General features: G+C 41.7%; 1 protein-coding gene across 12 annotated transcripts in view; it reads left to right on the top strand.

The window, feature by feature from the left end:
- The window catches only part of ATP2B2 (ATPase plasma membrane Ca2+ transporting 2), a 359,025-nt gene that overhangs the window by 245,420 nt on the left and 90,756 nt on the right, over positions 1-22,849 (top strand). For 10 of the 12 annotated variants that reach the window (XM_036738492.1, XM_036738491.1, XM_036738493.1 and 7 more), the window contains 4 exons: positions 7,219-7,260; positions 8,632-8,790; positions 15,042-15,256; positions 17,902-18,144. In XM_036738492.1, coding sequence (XP_036594387.1) covers positions 7,219-7,260; positions 8,632-8,790; positions 15,042-15,256; positions 17,902-18,144 — 659 coding nt within the window. The remainder of the gene's footprint in view (positions 1-7,218; positions 7,261-8,631; positions 8,791-15,041; positions 15,257-17,901; positions 18,145-22,849) is intronic. The other 2 variants (XM_036738497.1, XM_036738500.1) reach the window with 1 other exon arrangement.

The following is a 22,849-nucleotide window of genomic DNA, read 5'->3' as shown; positions in this document are numbered from 1 at the left end:
GTGGCATGCTGATACTTTAGCCAGTACCTTTCTTCATAGACTTCCCAATCATGAATGGGTAGACACTTAACTTAGACCCTGAAGTAGCCCTTTATTTTGTTTTTTTTTTCCTCAATGATTCTGGACTAGCATTATCTGCTGTTGGCTGTGCTGTGCGGTATATGTTTTCTGAAACTCTGCATTCTTTTGGAGCACTTTTTGAGCAGGGGAGGGGGGAGGCTGACTGGGTGGAAATCTTGCTGGGTATGGGCGGTCTTGACCTTGACCACGATGGCTAGGCCTCAGGAGCTTCGGTGCACACCAGGAATGAAGAAGGGGAGCTTTGTTGCCAGTCGGAGGTGATCACAGTCAGTCATGATCCTTTTTGTGGACAGGCCAAATGATGGTACTGGAAATGGGGCTGAGGGAGATGATTTATGGAAGCTGTGCACCTATTAGACTGTTAAGCAAAGCAAAGTTACCCTGGTGTTGAGCAGGATAAAGCAGAGAGTCTTCCAGGTATCTCCCAATCCATGTCCATTTTCTTAAACAAGATCCATTCAGGCAATTCAAGATATAGGATTTGTGGGGAAGAAAGAAGTGCTGGGAAGAGGGTTCCTTCAACTCTCTTATTATGTATTCATTGTTTTGAGCCCAGTCAGATCATGTTTGCCCTAGGGAAATCACCTGCAACTTTCCAGCCACATCTGGCTGTGAAATATGTATATGCCCATGACACCTTTGAAAGTGTCTGGTGAACCTGTACAGGCCATTGCAAGGCCAGGTGGGAGGGATCCCTGCATGAACCCCTGGGTCCACTGCACAGGAATTTTGGCCAGCTGCCCAGTATTCACTCAATGCAAATTCCTTGAGAGGAGTCATCTGTTAATTAGCTTCCTCCCTTAGCTTACATCATGTAGAAGAAAACGGGCATGGGTTGCTTTGAGTGATTCAGGCAGTTCTGCTGTGGATTTCAGCAGGAAGGATGTAGTGGAAGGCTCTGGGGGAAGGTTATGCTCTCCAGAAGTTTAAGGGCAGCTCAATCTGCTTCAGGGAAGATACCATTTACTTCAGAAAGTTTAACTGAATTTCCATGAAGAGAGGGGTGATAATCTATGTCAGAAAAGAGCTGTAACCAACCCCCACCATCCTCTACTTGTGGCTCTGTAAAGGAATGAAGATGTAGGTTGAGAAGTGCTTTGTTCCCCCCTCCAATCCCTCTGGGGAGGGGATGGTTCCCTGAAAGGGTAGCAGCCAGAGAAAGGCAAGAGGAGGCAAACAATCTAGGCTTTCCTTTGCCTTTAACACTTCCTTCCTTAAATGACATGGGGGAGGGAGGAGGAGTGGGGTCTGTGACGTAATCTCTGCCAGTAGCAGCTGTGTTTAGTGGTAGAATTACCCTTGGATGTGCCCACTTCCAGGAAGAGAAAGTGAGAGTCCCTCTGGTGCTGAAGGACAGCTCAGTAGCTCCTTAAAGATACATGGCCCCTTGAGACAAGAGGGAAATGAAGGCCTTGTGGGTTATATTTAGAATGCTATTTTGGGGGTTGATCTGAGCTCATCCCCTTTGTGACTGCAGTATGCTGTGAAGTCTGGTTCCCTGGTTGGGAGTGGGCAGTGTTCAGTAAGGCTTCGGTTAGAGTAAACTCACCTTGAATTTGGGAGCTATGGGGGTGGTGAGTGTGGTAAAAGCATGGGCTGAAGCTCTTGAAGTTGATAAAAAGCTTGAGAAACACAGAGGATAGAGGAGTAAAAGCCTTACAGGAAACTCATTCTCATGGGGGCAATTTACAAGTTCCATCTCAATGTCTGCCCAAGATCAAAGCTCATAGAAAAGGAAGCTCTCTCCTTGGTTCTTCTCCCAGGGAGTGCAGTGCCTCTTACCACATTATGACTCAGCAAAATAGCATGAAATTCCTTCTTAAGGGAATGTGTATGCAGGGCAGTGCATCCATGGGTGGAGACCCAGATGCTTAGGGCATGAGCTGTAGCTTCAGAACCTGTCTAGGATAGGCAGTTTTGGATGGGTAGTCTTGGATAGAAGAAGAATCAGTGGTGTAATGCTCAGTGGATGGCTATTGGGATCTGAGGATCTGGCCTGCAGAGATATTATCAGCAGTGCCAGGATCTCCCCCCACCCTCTGCCCCACCTCTCCCCAGCCTCATTCTATCTCTAGGCTGTTATGGATCAGTTCTATTGTTCTCTCTTTAAAGGCCCAAGACCACACATTTATATTTAAGGAACTGAGAGTAAGGCCCTGGACTTCTTACCTATGGCTTTGAGTAGCACAGTGGATTTGAGGAAGGAGGGCAGTCCATTTGTAGCAGAAACTATTCAGGATTAAAGTGCTGAGACTTCTGGGTCTTACTTCAGTTATGCAAAGCATGAGTGTTAGAAGTGCAGATTCTAATGTAAATCAGCTGAAGATTCTGTTGGAAACCTCCCTTCCCCCAGACACACAGATGTTGAATTTCCTGTTAGTGCTGGAGACAATAATATGACCTTGATGCTCACTGTGGGATTAGGCTATCTGACCTGAGTAGCCTGCAAAGTCCATTTTAGTACCAAGCTAAGAATGATGGGAATGAATTTAGACAATGGAGAAAGGTGACTCACCTCTCCTAAGAATCTCTTGCCTGGAGCTGTCCAGCTTCCAGCAACAGAACATCCAGTTTTCTTTGCTTCAAAGCTCAGCTTTTCAACCCTTATGCAACTTTCTAGGCTATCCTAACCTTGGTTTTCTAACTTAAAATGTTTTCTTCTTGAGCTTGTTTGTGCTGCCCATGGACTAGGCCTGTGACAAAACCTATCCCGGGGACAAATGGAGGCTCCCAGCTTTCTGTCCCCTTGCATGGTGACATTTGTCTCTCACCAGGCCCAGCTCCCTGTGCATAGCTTCACTGACAGTCGTAATGGATCAGAAACATAGCTCTTCTTCCGTCCCAGACCAGATCAGGGTCCTTCTTCTCATAGAGCCTGGCTGTATCTATTTTGGCTAAATGGGAACTGAAGAGAACTGTGAATAATAAGCTCTAGGTTTTTTTGAAAATGGCATAATTTTAAAGAAAGTTCCTCCAATCTCCTGTTTCTACTCCTAAAACAGCAAATGTTTAGCAGGATTTGTCTGGCCACACATACTTCTCCCAGCCTCTTATCTCTTATCTTCCTAAAAGAATACATGTTTACCGGTATTTTCATGACCGTGTGGGTAGTACTGGAAATAAACGATGAAATTAATGAATTGGTCTTAATGAGCACACTGAGTTATTTAATCAGAAACTATGCAGTGCCAACAAAAGCCCTTTGTATGTCCTAAAATCATGCATTGAAGTCCATTCTTCCTCGGCAGGCTGAGTTTTTTTTTTCAAGCATGATTATCTTAATTCACCTCTGGAACTGTTTATACTAAAAGGATGGCAGAATCTAGAGGAAGGAGTTTTCAAAGGAAGCAAAGCAATTTCTTTTTATGTACATTCTTATACTCTTAACTCTTTGACAGGAGGCTGGGGCTTTCTGGAGGGAAGAGGAAAGGGGAGGAGAGTACTCTATGACAGATGAGAACATACAAGAGGATTCCAATGTCTCACTGAAGGATGAAATCCATCAAGGGTTTTCTTTTTATTGCATCATCCTTAGTGGTTTGAATCCATATACCAGCTGGGGAGGGTTCCTTGCATATGACTTCCTGGAGTCAAGTTGTGGTTCTTTACCAATTCTGTATATTTGACCATTAAAAAAAAAGGAATTCCCAAATGTCACCTGGAGAATAAGCAATAACCTCTTAGAATTGTAAAATATTTGATAAAGTTTATTTATCATCTTGGAAGTATTTTGTTTTGCTTTGGGACCAGAACTGTGTTTTTAATGATGTAGGTGATTTCTGGTAAGGAAACTTCCTTTAGTTATGCAGATTGGCATTTTCTCTGTGACTTACTGTTCTAGAGAGTTGCCTGGTTAAATTACCTGCCCAGAGTCACAATGTTATTATAACATCGTAGGCAAGACTTAAAGCCTTTTCACAGTAACTCCTAAACATGCTCTCTCCCCCCATATCATGCTACCTTTCTCCCTGGAAGTTAGGCAGGTAATATCATTTTGGGTTTTATAGATGGTAAAACTGAGGCCCAGAGTTTACTTGTCTTAGCCAAGGTCTCACCACACAATTAGTGTCAAGTCCCAGAATTCATGTCTTCTGAATCCTGTTCTGGTGGTGTATCAAGTGCATCATGAATTTCTTACATTTTATTTAGCCTATCTCTATAGGACTGCTTCCCTTAAAGACAGAGTGGAAAACAGTTCTCAATAACTTGTCCCCAGTTCTTTCTCCCTTGTCTCATCTCAGGAATATCTCCAAACTATTAAGGCTTAAGCAAAGCCCAGGATGGCTTATTTCTCGGCATTCAAACATCAACTCTGTGCCATTCCTGAAGTGATCTGGTGGTCCAGGTCTTCTGGGATAGTGAAACTACTTCCTTTCTTGTTCCTTTTCATGCCCCTTTTCAGTGAGTCTTTTGGGAAGGTTCTTCCTTCCAAAGGACCCCTGAGCACTCGAGAAACCACTTAGCAAACATGCACTCCCTGTATTCTGATTATTTAGTGGAGGAGGTATAGGACTGTTGTATCACAGATTTAGAACTGGAAAGGATGTTAGAGGTCATCTAATCCAATATCCTCAATTTAGAAAGGTGGTAACTGAGGATTTGAGAGAAGAAATGACTTGAGGAAAGCCACAGGGACTGGATGGAGATGTCAAGGGGATGATGAGCAAGGTGATGTCAGCTACCCTTCCTGGACACATGTCCTGGTACCATTTGGATAGGACTGGACACCAGACACTGAAGAGAAAGTCTCTTTTCCTGTTTTTGTCTTTGAAGAATGCCAATAGAGACAGCCTCCTAATGCCTGGATAATTAAGAAATTTCCCTTGTGGCAGATTTTTGTAAACTGTCACAGATGCAAAAGCACAGACATTGAAATAAATTAAAGTTAAAACATTAAGTGGCAAAACAATCCCTTTAGTTTTATCATTTCAACTTTTAAATTTATATCATTTTTTGACTAGAGGAAGCTGTGTTGGGGAAAGGATAGATTTGGAGTTAGTGGACTAAGTTCAAGTCCTGGACCTGAGGTTTATTAGCTGTGTCACTCTGGGCAAGTATCTTCCCCTTTCTGGGTCCCAGAATCCTCTGTCAAATGAGAGATTTGGACAAGATTGGCTCTAAAGTCTCTTCTTGCTCTAGAAAATAATGCTCAGGGAATTTCTTTAAAAGATATATACAAATGCAAGGTGTTAGAGACTTAACATAATTGACTAGAAGTATAAGTGACTTAGTTGAAGTTAAAAAGAAATCTATTTGTCTTGTAGCTCATTACCTAGTTAACTGAGGTTGATCCTCCTCTCTAGAGCCATAAACGGTCCTTTCTGGGCTATGCCAGTTTTCACTTCTGTAACTATGTCCTAATGGAATGACTATCCCAGCCTGATTACCCAGTCTTGCATCCTCTTCTGCCCACCATCATGCTTCTCATGTCACTGACAACTAGGAGAGTCTGCCTCATGATATTGGTGGATCAGCCAACTGGGGAGGATATGTTCCTTTTAGCTAGGTTGATATAGGGCCTTGATTTATTTGTCTGTATATACCTTGACTTTGAATGTGTTGTCTGTATGAGTCCAGGCTTCCCCACCCAATGTATCACTGTCTAGTTAAGTGAGTAACCTGCATATTTCAGTCCTATTACCCATATTCCTTTGCCCAATGCTTCCCTCTTGCCCTGGTCCTCCTGGCAAATTGATCCCATCTTGATTACCTAATGTGGCATCCTCTTTTGTGGTCAGGCTGCATCCAGTAAGAACTGCAAAGTTCATGCCTGCTTGGGGATACATCAGATAGTGCTATCATCTCCCTTGCAAGATTCAGAATGTGACAAGCACTTTACAGTTTCGAGTCACAGACAATAGTGGGAAGCTGTTGTGACAAATGAGCCAGCCATGGCAATAGGCCTCCCCCTGCTCTGGCCCACCAAACTTGATGGATTAAAGAGTAGAAGCAATCCAGGCAGCAATTGCTCATGGTCCCTTTAGTGCTGACATTTTCTGGACAGCTGTCTACTTGGTGACAAGTAAACCCACAAAACATCATCATCATAGCTATTTATCAGCAAAGTCATGCCTTGATGCAGTGGCAGACAGAGAAGGCTGTGTGTACAGGCAACTCTCAATTATCCTTTGGCTCATTGGCCAGTGTATGGAGTATCCTGGTACCTTGCATATATACATATGCATGTATGTATGTCTATACACACATTTATATCCATCTGTATGTATATATGTCTATGTCTATATTTTAATTCTCCATTCAGTTTCTCATTCTCTGGTTGTTTCACTGCTCATGAGTTTCTGTACAATTGGGACTGAAGGGACCAGGAAGGAAGGGGAAAATCTCAAACCAATCATAATAGCTGTTCAATAAGAAGCTGCACAAAGCACCATACTCTGAACCTGCTAGGAATTATGTTTCTCCAAACCATAACTTGTCCCCATTTAGGAGCAAAACCTCAAAATAAATCAGTAACCACAATGACAAAAACTTTGAAAATGAAATGTGCCTGCTTTTATTTTATCAACAAGATGAAAACTCCATAATCTATTTCAGTTTTTTCCTCATTTTTCAGGAAAATTAGAGGTATTTTTATTGTCCAAGTGTTATATTATACTTAATCCAGATGGCTGAAAGTATATACTCCTTCTTCTTTCTTCATATGAACCATGATCTCTTTTCTCTTTGTCTTATCTTGCTCTGTTTTCATCTTCAAGCTACCTCAAGTCCTTTTGGAAGTAGATGGCATACTGAACTTAAGTAAATAAACTTGGTAAAACTTTCTAGTTGCCATGGGAATATATGAAGGTATCTATATGTCATATTAGCGATCAGGAAGTACTTCATTTGAGGATCTTATTCCCTGGACTATAGTCATCACCTCCCAAAGAAAGACATACATAGACCCCATCTGAATGAGCACATGTTGCACAGTTCCAAGGGGATATACAACGGTCTCCTTTTTTCCTGTGTGGGACTTAGCTAGACATGTATTCTCATAAGTCACAAACCAAGAGATGCCCTTGAAACCAGTTCATTATCCAGTCTTTGATTTAAATGTCCATCACAGTGTTCTGTCTGTGTGATGACCGTATATTGTCTGTTCTTTGTTGTTTGTTAAAATTCTTTATTATGTAGGTAAAATGCAGGATGGCAATATGGACACCAGCCAGAGCAAAGGTAACCCTTCCATTTTAACCAGGTTGTGGTATGTGATGTATGGCCTGAGCCCCCTTCCTGAGAATGTGAACTTAAAAACAGAGTGGAGAGTGGCTTCATAGTGAAGGCCAGTCTGCCAGACACATACATACCTATCCAAGGATGTGTAACATTTGAGTGGGTGTAGTTGTTACTCAGACTTGACTTGAACAAATACTGACAATCCAAATCTGAGCCACATAGAAATCCAGGCATCAAGTTTCCCCGTGCCTCTATTCTTTATTTACTTTGACTAGGGGCTCTGGTTGGTGTTCTGCAAACTTATATGGATGGAAACTGTTCATGGTCCAGTGTGGTCCAGGGACAGACATAATGTCTGAGCATCAATCAGGTCTTCCTGGTTGAGAATGTGATTGAGATTGACTTTGGGGGCTGAAAAAACAGGATGGCAGGAAGCCTGAGAATGGGATTAAAAGATAGGGAATAACCTTCCTTGATTTCTCTCATCCCTGGTGGCCATCATCTGATGTCCTAAGAGTACACATGAAAGCTCAACCTAGGCTATAGCACTGCTTTGGGGCATAGCTCGAGTCTCTATTCTCATTTCTGAATGAGACAAGCATGGGAATTTGCTCAGGTTGGGATGTAGAGAAATGATTTTTGATATCTGATTCATGAAACAAGGCATTTTGAATAGAAGCCAATGTGTTATGTCCCTAGGCCAATGATGCATCCATTTCAGTGGGGAAGATGATTTTTAGGAATTAAGTGGGGTGGATACTTATGCCTTTGCTGCATCCCAAGTTCCTAGTAGACCTAGGCTCTAGAACTGATATCTCCTTTGGGCCCTCTGAATACCAAACATCTCCTTAAGGATCTATGCTACAGTCCCTGGAGCTTTAGGAGATCATGGCCTTGAATGTTTTATGCACAATGATCTCATGAGTTACATGGCTCAGATAAAGTTCCAATCATGTAGGATGGGCCCAATGACCATAACCTATGTGATGGAGTTTCTGAGCAGGATAGGGATGGGGAGGGACAAGGAACATGAACTCTCACCACTAGAAAACCAAATTTGTACTTCAAGGTACTTTAGAACATTACTGGCCAAGCATGGTGGCATCCCTTGCACTGTCTGGGGCACCAACCACAGATTCCTTGAGAAGGCCTCACCCTCCTTTGCCTGAAGACCACAGTCTTCTAGCCCAATTATTAGATCTATAGTGCTTCCCCTAGGGGGACTACCTATTCTGCCTACTGGCACACTGGTCCCTCTGGGTAGCTTCAGGCTCATTCCTATTACGGAGGGGACAGTTCCTTGACATCACAGCTATGTAGCAGACTGGGGTTCTGGACTTCAAAGTGATGGTGTGTGTTCTGCTTTGGTAGCCAAACAGCAGGATGGGGCAGCAGCCATGGAGATGCAGCCTCTGAAGAGTGCCGAAGGGGGAGACGGAGATGATAAGAAGAAGGCCAACATGCACAAGAAGGAGAAATCAGTCCTGCAGGGGAAGCTCACCAAGCTGGCTGTGCAGATAGGCAAGGCAGGTGAGTGTTCCAGCTGAGGGAGAGGGAAAAGACAAGATGAGAAGAGAGCAGCATGCTTCAATCTGACCAAACAAATGTTGGCTTTAGTTCAATTCAGTTCAGATTAAATGCTTCCTAACTGCACAGCACTGGGCAGGATGAAGTATAGTGGAAGCTATAACACAGGCTCATTCTTATGAATTTTGAAATGTAATGGGGAAGGAGGAACACATATATACATAACTATGATACAAAGGAGAGTGGAATGAATAATCAGTCAGGAATCATTTATTAAACACCTTCTATATATAAGGCATTGAGCTAGGCTCTGGGGATACAAAGGAAGGCAAAAACAATCAAACCTGGAGAGAAACCTATAGAGGGCAGAAAACATGAACAAATGGGTACCAAAATGTCCTCTCTTGATCATATTTTACTGTAAGTAACTCTTATTGCATATCCAGGAGAATGGATACACCTTGAGGACAAAGAATCCCATCTTTATATTTGTATACCCAGTGCCTTGCCCACAATAGGAGCTTAATAAATAATTATTTAATTTATTCTCATCCTAATTACTTTATTATAGTATAATTTTTGTATAATTATGCAAATATTACCTTGCCAGAGATCACATTTCTGGTTTCCAGGAACTAAATATCAAATTGATCTGGTAGCTCAACTTTCCATGGTGGATTATAAGACACAACAAATAAAGGTGTTCTCAGCTCAGCAGGAAGAAAATATAATTATTTGTGCATATGTGCATTTATCGCAATCTCCCCTACTAGGCAGTAAGCATCTTGAGGGTGGACACTTGGCTTAGCCCCCTTTGTATCCCTTAATACAGTGTCTCTTCCATAGTGGCCTCTAAGGGAGTATTTGTTTTATGTAAATGAATGACTAAAAGACATATCTGCTGACTTCCACTTTTGTTCTTTTTCAAGACTTAGATACTTTTCCTGTTGTTTTGGCAAGTTTCACAGTTTTTTTTATGAGAACCAAAAAACTTTAATGATCCTATTTCTATGTGCCATGTAAATGATCCTCAGTTAGCTTCCTTCTAGAGATGGCATGTGATATGCTCAAGGATTGGAAAACATATCCATTTTTTGGCATTCACAAATGAAGTGAATGTGTATAACCATGGCAATTTGAGTGAAAAAAGACCTTGGATCATATAGTCCAACCCCTTTACTTTTCAATTCAGGACAGTGCATTTCTATTCAAAAGAAGAAAAAAGACTTCTTGTAGTCACACTGCAGTAGAAAGCAACAGAGATGGAATTAAAACTCAGATTTTTTTGAGTCATAATCTAGGGTTATTTCCACCCTACTCCACTGCTAGATCATCAGAACAATGTTACTTTGCACCATCTATCAGATTATGGAGCTTACTTTGTAATATAGACCAGTTTATTGGACATTGGATATGATTTTACCATTATGAAGAAAGGAGTGATAGCTCTTATATATATAGGGTATATAGGTATATGGTTTTAAGCTATTAAAGGTTTTGGAGCACCCTGTATAATAATGAATGTGTTGGTTGTAAGGACTGGAACTCTCAAGGAAGTGGAATACAAGGGAGATGAAAAGAGTTTGCCTATTTGGAGTGAACTGGCAGAACTAGACATTAGTATCAGCACCCTGGAGAGCTCTAACTATGAGGATGTACTGAAGTCTAGACTGTATTGTGGGTATATTATGTTTTAAAGTTCTGTCTCATTCTTCATCTTCCTGGCTGTCCATTTAGATGCCAGACATCACCCAATTAGGTTTTATTCAACATTCATTCAACAAACATTTATTGACCCATTTTTGTATAGAAAACTGTGTGAGGCTCTGAGCACATAGCCAATGATGTCCACTTAGTCAGCAATAGCAAGCCAAATATTTTAAGTGGCAAATAAGGGTACTAATCTTAGCTAAGTGCTATCCTCACAAGAACTCTTTGAGGGAGGTCGTTAATTATAGCTCTAGACTTGGAAAGGCCCTTAGAAATCATGTAGTTCTACTTTCTTACCTTAAAGATGAAGAATTGTGTTCCAGAGAGGTGAAGTAGTTTACCCCAAGGTCACATAAGTAGTAAGAGGCAGAACTGGGATTTGATTCCAAGTCTTCAGCATATTTTCCATTGTACCATAATGCCTCCCCAAAGTAGTATTATCCACAGATAACAGGAATGAGGATGAGGAAAATTAGAGATCTTCTAATGGATAAGGAAATAAGAATGGCAGGGTAAGGGGGCCATGTCCCCTGAAGGTCTTTTGTGAAAACACAGCTTTGTCTCCCAGGAACAGAATGCTGTATCAACTCAGGTCAGTTTATCACGTTAGCTTCCAGGGCTTTCCCTACTCTGCCTGGCTCCATTAGTTGTAGTGAAAGCTAAGCACAAACTCCTTGCTTCTCCCCTCTTAGGCAGGTGCTGTTCCCCCAGCTCTAATTATAGCAGCCATGGTTTGGAGAACAGTAGCAAATTACAGGCTTTGCTGACTATATTTAAATGAGGAGCATTGTAACAATCCTGAGCTCAGTTTCCAGGCTCTGAACATGTAAGAAAGGGTCTGGAACACGTGGCCTTTAAGACAGAGCAGCAGGGGGCCCTGCAGCTGCATGAAGAACCCGGGCATAGGGCCTTCCTGGCACCTGGGATGCCTTGCTATTGCTTGGTGGACCAGGACTCACTTGTCAAGTGCTGACTGCTTGCCAGTCACAAAGGAGTGCAAAGGAAGCAGAGGCTTCACCTCTGTGATGCCGAACATGGTGCTGACAAGCACTTGGCCTTCAAGGCCCTCCCATAGCCTTACTCCAGCCTACCATTCCAGCCCAATTTCCTTAGCCTTTTGAACTTTACTGAGCATTTACCTCCCAACCCTTCCAGGAAGGGCTTGCTAGAATTATGTATTCCCATTTCACACATGAGAGATTACATGACCTTCCCAGAGTCACATAACTAGGAAGTGTTCCAGCTAGCATTTCAACCTATTTCTCTTAAGTTTAAGGCCAATACTCTTTCCTTCTCTGTTGGTCCTCAGTACTAGCCAGACCTGCCTAATTTTTTTCCATATGTGCCCTTGGGAATTTCTGCCTTTCTCCCCACTTAGGATGCTTTCTTCTCTCTTTATCTAAATCTAACTTATGCTTCACGCTTCCCCTCCTCCAAGAATAATTCCCTGATCACAAGAGCCTATGGAGACCTCTTCTTCCTCTAACCATCTAAAGGACTGACCACTGGTAACATTGTCAGTTCATCATTTCATATGTCATCTTCCCATCCCTGGGAGGAGTGACTTGCAGCTCTCCTGAAATCCCTTGCCATCTATCTATCTATCTATCTATCTATCTATCTATCTATCTATCTATCTATCTGTCTGTCTGTTTGCCTGCCTGCCTGTCTATCTATCTATCTATCTTTGCAAACTCTGAAGCCATAGATAAGTGTGTATTGTTACTATTCTTACTCTTGCCAAGTATCACAGACTAGAGAGACATAAACTTAGGGTGAGAAGAAAGCTCACAAGATATCTCATCCAATCTACCTGCCTATTCAGAAATCCAGAAGTCAGAGAACACTGAACTTGAAGTCAGAAAACTTGGCTCTGATTCCTAGCTCTAATGTTCATTCCGTATGTAACCTGGAACAAACTGTTTCCCTTCTCCCTCCATTTTCTCCTCTTCAGGAAAATGAGAGTGTTGGCCACTCCCATCTTTGACATTTTGTGTATTAAGATCCCTCTGACCTCTGATATTCGATGAGGTGATGTTACTCAGACTCTTCTGAAACAATACCAGTGAGAAGCACATATGGTGCCTTGCTCGTTTTTTAGTAGTAATGTAATTTCATTGGAATAGAAAACTCCCAGTGAGGAAGCCTTTCTCTACCAATGCAAATCAGCATGTATTCAGTGATTTGTCATTTTAGAGAGTTGCCTGGGGGCAGTAAGAGGTTGTGGGACTTGGTCAAGGTCACTCAGTTCATTTTTTAAGAGGCAGGACTTGAACCCAGGTCTTTCTGACTCTGAGGCCAAATGTCTATTGACTATACTACACTTCCGTGATCATAGTGAAAGCTTACTAAAAGCTTCATTATTAATTAATGAATACATTCCTTCATGATGCTGTGTATCCCATGGCTGGATATCTCTGAATGTCAGAAAATTCTCTCTTATGGGCACATGTAACCTCCACTCATTGATCCTCATTATTTCTTAGGCAGCAACACAGAACAAACTTTATCCCATTTATTTGAGAGATTTGGCCCATGCTTTTGAGTATTATCATCTCTCTATGGAATTGAACTCAGCACAAAGTTAGTACTCAAAAATGTCCATTGAATTGGCATGCAATGAGGACAAAGCACCTTGTTTAGGAAACCAAGTGTGGACGTAACCTTATCTGAAAACCTGTGAGCAGGTTGCAGAAGAAGCTGACTAATTCAAAGAGGGAGACAGGAGAGACAACTTGGAAGTCACTGAGGGACACATTGAGCAGAAATTATGAATGAATAGGAAGTAATGAGGCTGATGATTTAAAAACCACATCAGAGAGGCTGGCTGCAAATGAATGTCATCTTAGGAGTGAGTGACATATCTGATAAGGTGGGTATTGACTTCCATCCCAGTAACATCAGTCTCATAAAAACTTTCTGGAACTCCTCTCCGAGAGCTACCGTGCAGCCAGTTCATAAATCACACAGGAAAACTGACCTTGTTTTGGCCTCCAAAGGAGCTAGGAGAACAGAGATACCATGCTGAATAGGAATCAGTTGGTGACAGAGCTGGGAGTGAAATGGAAGACTGAACTCTAATCCCAGTTTAGCCACCAGCTAGTTGTGTGACCTTGGATCAATTGTTTTCAGTTTATGGGTCTCTATAGAAGGGTAGACTAGACAATCTGGAAGGACTCTGTTGACCTTAAAAGGCTATAATTCTATGAATTTCAAGGGAGAAGGCTTAGGTAAAACACTGAGAGAATGGCCTTCATTCCAGGTGGGCAGTGACACAACCATGTCATCAAAGTGAGTGGCATGAGCCCACTATGTTTATATAAGACTACCCAGGTGGGCATCTTCCAGGGAAAAGACTTGCTTATTTCAAACAATTCATTGAAAAACAAGCACAAAACTCAATGCTGGACACAGGGGAAAAGAGAGAAGGGGTCATGGCTCCTGGCTTCAAGGATCTTATACTCTAGTTAGAGATACAATGTAAATCTGATATACACACATGAAGGGATAGCAAGGGACATGAGGCTGTGAAGAACTGCAAAAGAGATTACATGGCCCAGATCATAAATACCACAGGAGTTTCAAAATGAAAAAAAATGAGAATGAGTGGCCCTGGAGTTGGGCCTTGCTGGTTTGGTGGGGTTTGGGAAGGAAGAACACTCCAGTTAAGGCGGGGCAGTAGGATAACTATTCACTGCCTAGTACACATCTCCAGGTCCTTTGGGAGTACATCGAGGCAGGGAATGCCAGCTTCACAGTTCAGGGACCAACACATAGAATCTCAATCAGATTTAAATCTGGACTTGAAAGGACCTCAGAGGCCTTCTAGTCCAACCTTTTAATTTTCTAAGTGAGGAAACCGAGGTTAAGAGGTGAGTTGGCTAAGGTCATACAAGTTAAGAATTTAAACTTAGATCCTCTAGATTAGAATCAAATAATTCTTTTCTCTACTCTAGGTAGAGAAAGGTACAGGGAATAAAGCCTTAACCTCCCACCAGGTAATTCTCATTGCCTCATACCTGATCTAGAAGCTCTGCATACTCAGGGCCTAGCTCGCCTGCAAAGGATCCTCAAGCCAAGCTCTGGTTTCCAGTCTCCCAACGTCTTTTCAGCTTAAAGAATTAGAGCTATTTAGCCTGGAAAAGATATTAGGGGAAGCATTTTAGCTGTCTTCAAGTGGTCGAAGGGCCTTAACGTAGAAGAGAGATTTGATTGTTTGTGCTCGTTCCCAGGGGTAGACCTTGGAGTAGTAGACAGAAGTTGCAGAGAGGTACATTTCTGCTTGAAGTATAGATTAGCTTCTTAACATCTGGAACTAGCTAAAAGGCAAACGAACTGTCTCTGGATGTCATGGGTTCCTCATCTCTCAAGGTCTCCATTTGGAGGTTCTGTGACCACTTGACAGGGCTATTATAGAGGAGATTCCACTTAGGTATGAACTAGACTCCATAGCATCTGACTTCATTTTGAATGCTGAGAGTCTGTGATTCATCCCTGGGTTGGACTCTGGTATCTCCTTGAGTTGGTCTTCTCCTGTGTTCCAGGCCTTGTAATGTCTGCCATTACGGTGATTATCCTGGTGCTCTACTTCACCGTGGACACTTTCGTGGTGAACAAGAAGCCTTGGCTGCCTGAGTGTACTCCAGTCTATGTGCAATACTTTGTCAAGTTCTTCATTATCGGGGTGACTGTGCTGGTGGTTGCTGTGCCCGAAGGGCTCCCCCTTGCTGTCACCATCTCTTTGGCTTACTCTGTGAAGGTAAGAGGCAGGGAAAAGGACCCAAAGATCAGCCAATCAGGTGATGCAGCCCCCTGTAGCACACTGTGTTTCTCATTCTCAGATGGTGGGCAATGGGGACAATTGTCTTGGGGCTTGGCAAGAGCCTGGGGTCACAGCAGCAGCTGAGAAGAGTGTGCTGGTGACTGCTGTCATTCAGGGAGAGGGCATGTGAAGCTTCCAACCCCTTTCCATAGAGCCTCTCCACCTGCCTTAGAAAGGAGCTCTGAGCATCATATCTATAGCCCCTGCCTCAACTCTTGCTCCACAGAATTATTCAGCTCATCCTAGTATAATACTGGAACCCAAGGGTCCCCTTGAAGCTTGGAAGAGGTAAGTTGAAGACAAAATTAAATTGTTCTTCATGTAGCAAGGATTCAAGTTAGAGGACCAAGTGCCGCAAGAGGTGGCAATGGTCTCAATATTGAAGGAGCCTCCCCCCCAAATTCAGATTCAAGAGTGAGAGATGCATAAGTGTGTTTCTAAAGAAAAGGAAGATGTCTGGGGTACAGCTTTTGCTTTTTCATCTCCTACCAAAGAATACAATAATATCCTCCCATTTCACATCTATCTAGTGACTCTAGGTAGACAAATAATAGACTCAGTGGACCAGCATTTGTCTGATTTGGCGGGGAAATTTTCTTGGCCGTTGACATATGAGTTTCAATTTCAGTTCTCTGGCTCAATTTTAACTCCAGGATATTATCTCTTCTCTACTCCTGTATTCCACACTTTTACCTTCTTATTGTCCCTGATTTCACCTGTGTGGGTGTAGAAATATTCTCGGAAAGGCAAGGAGTCGTGTCCCCATTTTATAGAGAGGAATGTTCAAGAGCCTTCCAAGTACATGGCAAGAGTCAGTTTCCAAGCTAGGACTTGGGTTTGGGTGCCCAGCTGTAATTTCATATAGAAAACAGATATCTTGAAAGTTGCCAAAAAGGGCTGCCTCACTGTAAGTTATACATACCTTATCACTACCATTTTTAGGGTACACCAAATAAAGAGAAGCTCCACCCCATAAAATCCCAAACTCCAATAGTAGAGCCTAGTACATAGTGCTCTAGTCATCAGAATTCTGGGAAGAATTCTTTTTGAATTCTTAGCTGCCCTCCAAAGCAGTGAGTTACAACTTCATTTCTCAACTTACTTTTCAAACATGAAAAAGTTGGCTTGCCTCCTGGGGTTGATTTTCAGTAATCCAGTCCTCAAGTTAAAATGTTTCCAGGCCTATAACTGGTGGGTACCTTACACAGTTCAAAACTCCTACCTGTTTGCTACCATTTAGTCATAACCCTTTTAATTTTGGGAAACACTAATGGGATCTTGGGAGCTGTCCCAGCCCCTTCAGAGAAATAGGACAGCAGGATTGGCATGCTGTACCAGAGCTCAAGAACATGCTTGTACTTAAACTCAATGTGTTGATTGATTGATGTTGGTTATGGACTCTTTGAATTTAAGCTGATGTGTCTGGACAACCTGTTTCTCAAATGTTTGCCTGTCCTTGGATCACATTTTCCTACCAGTCCCCTTCAGATCCTATCTCTTTAATATTGCCAATGTGTTCTTCTTGGCCCCAGAAATGCCTCCTACCTCTGACCCCTGTTGGCTTGGTATCTCATGTAAGCTACTGTTAGGACTGCCCTCTTTTGAAAAATAAACTCATTTTATCCATGATTAGTCTTACAAACTGTGAGTTTACTTCCCACGCAGACTATGCCTGCTGCTACTACAACTCATACCATGGAGAGTTCTCATGCATTGGTCCCTCTTGGCCCAGTCCCCTGGGAGGTAGCCAATACTGACCAAGGTAGATTCTTCACTGTCAGACAGTATAGTATTTGCTTTCACTTAATAGGTTTGAATATGCAGCCCTCTAGAGGCTAATTATTTCCTCATATGCACAATCTCTGGAACCCTAGTATCTGCCACCAAGTTGGTAGGGCTGTTGGTAAGTAACTACCTGAATCCAAAAGACTGGCTGTCATCAAGGGGACGTAAAAAAGGACATGATCCTGCAAATATTGTTTTCCTACACTTACAAAAAATGTATAATATAATATAACTAATACTAATGTATCTAATTTCTATCCTTGTTTAATAATTATTAAGAAAAGATGCCATTTAGAACAAGATTAAAAGTGCTATCAGCTCCAAGGTACAGACTGCTACCTTACTCATGATAGATTTATAAGCTATTATGTGCCCACTTGTCCAGATCCTTTACACAATTCTAGCAGTCTCACAATAAATAATGGAGATTTTAATTTTTATATACTTCCTGTGTGTTGCTAGCTTGAAGGCCCCAAAGTTTATGGGAAGATGGAAATGGAGGAACAGTGATTAGAAAGAAATGAGGAATTTAAAAAGTGGCAGAACTGGTAAACAAACCAACCAATTATGTTTGAGGCTGATAACAATGTTGTCCCTTTCCACAAGATTTTACGCATTGAAAGAAAACAGACCAACTCATCTTAAGACCACTTGATTGATTAGTTAAACTCCTTAGAATCTGGGCCCTTTCCCTTCATATTGCTATGATGGAATTTATTTCTACACTGAGGCTCCTGCCACTTGGCCAAAGCCAGTTGTGAGCAGGCTATGTTTTTCCTTCTCTTTTTCTCTCTCAGAAAATGATGAAGGACAACAACCTTGTACGCCACTTGGACGCCTGCGAGACAATGGGCAATGCCACAGCTATCTGCTCTGACAAGACAGGGACACTGACCACGAACCGGATGACTGTTGTGCAGGCATACATTGGGGATGTCCACTACAAGGAGATTCCAGAACCCAGTGCCATCAACTCCCAAACCATGGAGCTGCTGGTGAATGCCATTGCCATCAACAGCGCTTATACCACAAAGATTCTGGTAAGTGGCTGATGACTGCTCATCGTAGCAGTCAATGATGCCCAGTGTATGAGAATCACTGGGAACATTTTGAAACATGATTCATCTTAAAACATCTTACCACTGGCCAAGAGATACTAAAAAGATTTTTCAGTATCTAATTAAACCATTCTTTTCATAATAAATTCATCTTTTTATTATACTTTCGTACAAGAATGGGAAACATTAGCTTTGCCTGTGATGGCTGACACTTAGGCTCAAAAGGTGTGTGTGTATGTGGGGGGGAAGGGCCAGCCATTCAAATGTTTACATCCAGATGTCTGTCATTAAACAGACAAAATATATGGTGAAGAGTAGACTGTTTCACATTTCTTCCAGCTGTTTTTCTTATACTATGCCACAAAGAAGGATTTCTAATCTGGGGCAAATATCCCATCTCCCTTCCCCTCAATATTCCATCACCACTCTGGGTATTGTCACTTCTCAGAAAATTACAACATAAATCAAGCCAGCACAAAGAGGCAATGAGATTGGAATGGGCCATCGAAAATGAGATGGCCCCGTCTGTTCTTTAGACACTGATGTGGGAAGGAGTGGCAACTGCACTGTGAGGAGAGCCTCCCCACACCCCTGGGGCTAAGGGATCAGAAGAAAATCAGAAAGTAGGTCAGCATGGTATGCACAGAATGCTAATGAGGGAAGGACCCAAGGTGCAATGCAGGGGACCACAAGATGGTTCCCTTTGTAAAATCAGAATTGGGAAAAAAGTAATTTTCATAAGTGAAAAAAAAGATTTCTACTAACTGCTGAAGCAGGTCATTACCTTCTGTGATTTTGTCCTAAAGATACAGTGGGCTAGGAACTTCCTGAGGAGGCTTTGGGGTCATTTGGGATGAGTCAGAATTAGGGAGAGTGATTGACTTTGATAGAATAGAATGGTCTAGGAGTCAGAGGACCTGAGGTCAAGCCCCAGATCTGTAGCTAACTTGCTGAGTGATGCAGTGTGACTTAATTTTATCTGTCAGGTCCTCAGTTTCTTTATCTGTTCAATAAATGTGTTGAACCAGATAGTCTGCCATGTGTCTCCTAGCTCTAATGTCCAGGTCAAGGTTATTAAAAACAATCACAGTAGGTGCCTACATATCTTTGTGTAGCTAAGTCCAAATCAGTCTCTGCAGGGTGGAGCCACTGACACTGGATGTAGTGCTGTATGACTGGGTTTAAAATCCTAACTTTACCACTTACTAGCTTTAGGCATATCATTGAACTTCTCAGATTTCCCTACATCACTGGTGCCACACTCAAAGAGAAATGGATGCCAGATGGCATATTGATTTAGAAAACCACAGATTAACATTATCTACGTTGTATTTTAATTTATTTTGTTTAGAATTTCCCGAATACATTTTAATTTGGTCCTGGACTCTCCTAGGGAGTTTTGCTGGCTGGCTTGTCACCTATGGGCCTGCAAATTTGACACCTGTGACCTAGACGATCTGTAGGGCCTCTTCCAACTTTAAAACTGTGGCTATTTTGGAAACATTAATAGCAAACCCAGAATCTCTTTGCAAGATCTTGAATGATAAATATTGCATTCATTACACAAATTGGTGTGGAGAATTAGAATGATTTTTTAAAGGCTCTTAATGCCTGAAAATAGTAATAATAGTAATACCAGCAATAGCATTTATATCATTCTTGGAGGTTTGAAAAACACTTTACATGTTATCACATTTTGATCTGCCCATCAACCCTGTGAGATAGGTGCTAGTATTATTCCTATTTTACACATGAGGAAACTGAGGCCCAGGGTCACACAACTAAGAAGTTTCTGAGCTAGAACTGGAATTCAAATCTAGCTTTCTATGCATCATGCTACCTAGTTTTTCAATGTAATTAAAAGAATACTGATCTAGAAATCAAGAGATCTGAATTTGGGTCTTACTTTTGCCAGTGACTAATAGATTGTGTGATCTTGGGAAAGTGCATTTTCTTCTTGAGATCTCTGTTCTCTCATCTGTAAAATGAGAGGGATGAATTCCGTGGTTACTAAGGTTACTTAGAACTCAAAGAATGGCGGAGCAGGTCAGGACCTTATAGAACATCTATGTCCCTTCTATCTCTAAGAGTCTCTGATTTCTTAGTGGTTAAAATTGCTGTAAGAGAGACAGATGGAGGGTGAGAGCAAGAATGAGAGGATGAGGAAGGAAAGAAGAAAGGAAGAAAGGAAAGAAAGAAGAGTAGGAGAAAAAGAAAGAAAGAACATTCATCATCCTCTGGGCAGCCCAACTGGAGATGAATGTTTCTATGGTTCTCAGACATCAAAGATAGTGCCCGTTGGCAGGCCCATACCCAGTTCCTTTTCAGCTTGGTAGACTATGCAAGATACTTTGATGGACTTTGAGAATGCGAGGTCCCTCCTCACTGTGGAATAATGAGGCTAACCTACAGACCATAAGATCTATGTCACTGGAGGGAGGGAGTCCCTGCACTGATGTGGTGCTGGAACTTTTGTCATTATTGTGGTATGATTTGGTTATCTGACCATTTCAGGGATAGAGAGATTTTTTTCCCTCTGTACTACATAATGCAGGCATTTGCCTCACTTCTCTTCTTCTGAGGTTGTCAGTGCAGCCAGCAACATAGCTTGTTGCTAAGAGGAACAAGGCTGTTTAAAGGAAAGGTTAGAACCATCTGGCCAGTGTTTTGTTCGCATTTGGTTACTAAAATGGTTGATCCAAACTGAATTTTCTTGACAGTAATGTTGAAGTGGGCAAAAAAAATGCCTAGATGATTACTCCCAAAAGGATCAGGATTCAGGATCAGGACTAGAGTATAATGCCCTCATTTGTTTGTTTTTCTTTTTAAAATAATAGGATTATAAATATGGGGCTAGAAGGGAACTTTAGAGACAATCTAGGCCAAATCCCTCATTTTATGGATGAGGAGAATAGGACCTAATAAAAGGGTAAGTGAATTACCCAAGGTAACATAGGCAATGTGTCAACAAATGAATTCTAACTCATGTTTTCTGACTCCAGAGTCAGTAATTTTTCCACTATACTATGCTGTCTCCTTCAATGATTTTTGATGCTTTAATTTTTTTACATTGCTATCATATCCTAATAATCTACTTGGTCATCAATAGAACTGTCCCTTTGAACAAAGAAAATGGTTAAGCAGAATAGATGAACCTCTTAGCCATGCCTAACACCATACTTGGCATTCTGAATTTGTGTATAGTCGTTCCGCTGCCTCTCTGCCTAGAAAAAGTAAATAGGTTTCTTTATCAGTGCCCTGGAATCAAGACTGGTTTTCCCCTGAACTGAGTTCTGATGTCTATTATTGCCTTCTGTATTTTGTTATGATCATTTTGAATCTTGTTCTCTTAGTTTGTTTTTTTCACCCTGTATCAGTTAATCTAAGTTTTTTCAAGTTTCCCTGAATTCCTTATATGATACTTTATTACATTCTATTCATATACTGCAGTGTCTTCAGCCATTCCCCAATAAGAGGGCTCCCATGTTGTTTCCAATTTCGTGCTACCCTGAGCAGTGATGCTATAAATATTTTGGTATGTGTGGGACATTTCCCTTTTTCCTTAACTCCTTGGTCACATATACCTGGAAGAAAAGGAAAGATAATGAGTTTAATTTTGGATATACATTTGGAGATACTAACAGGGCATTTAGATGGAGATGTCCAGAAGATTTGTAGGAGTACTGAAGTGGATTTCAAAAGACAGATGAGAGCTGGATAGGTAGATTTGAGCCATCTACATAAAGCTATAGTTGAACTGATGGGAGCTGAGAGAGAAGAGAAGAGGATCCAGGATGGGACTGCCCTGGAGTCAAAAAGACCTGAGTTTAAATCCTGCTTCAGACACTTACTGGCTACATGACTCTGGGCAAGTTGGTTTTAATCTTTTTTGGCCCCTCAGTTTCTTCATTTTTAGAATGAAGCTATTAATGGCACCTACCTCTCCTGGCTGTTATGAGAATTTAATGAGATAAAGTATGTAGATCATGTTGGAAACCTTAAAGGACAATACATTAATTGCTCTTGCAGTTAATAATAATTATTGTTATCATTATTCAGAAAGATAGTTTATGAAATCCCTTCAAAGAGCCCTAACCATGGAACAGGGCATGAAATAAGCACACAAATGCATTAGACTCTATGACAGAATCTTGAGTAAGTATGGTATGGTGAAAAAGGCAGAAGAATTGGGTTTCAAATCCTAGATCTGATACTTATTACCTATGTGATCTATGATTTGGACATAGAATTATCAGGACTGTTTTTTAAGCTGGTATTTGAACCAGATATGAAGGTGTACATCACTAATCCCTGCTGCTGGAGAGGTGGAGGCTGGTGGATTTCTTGAGCTCAGGAGTTTTGAGCTATAATGGGCTAAGCTGACCAAGTATCTGCACTGTGCCCAGAACCACTAGAGTCAGCCTCTGGGCATGGGGGCCACCAAGTTGCCTAAGGCAGGGCAAACCAGCCCATGTTCAAAATGGAACATGTCAAAGCTCCCTTGCTCGTCAGTGAGACCATGTCTGTGTGTAGCTCCTTCCAGGTTGAACATGATAGGAAATCCCAGTCTTTTTAAAAGGAAAAAAGGAGTGAGTATATATGAGACTTTAGAGACACCAAGTATCTTATTGAATTACTATGCCATTCTAAACAGTTCTAAGCACTCTTTCCCAAGGATGGGCATGGC

The sequence above is a fragment of the Trichosurus vulpecula genome, chromosome 9 (genome assembly GCF_011100635.1).
Source record: "Trichosurus vulpecula isolate mTriVul1 chromosome 9, mTriVul1.pri, whole genome shotgun sequence".
Lineage (NCBI taxonomy): Eukaryota > Metazoa > Chordata > Mammalia > Diprotodontia > Phalangeridae > Trichosurus > Trichosurus vulpecula.
Note: the sequence above shows the minus strand (reverse complement) of the source record. Positions and strands in the feature narration are given on the sequence as shown.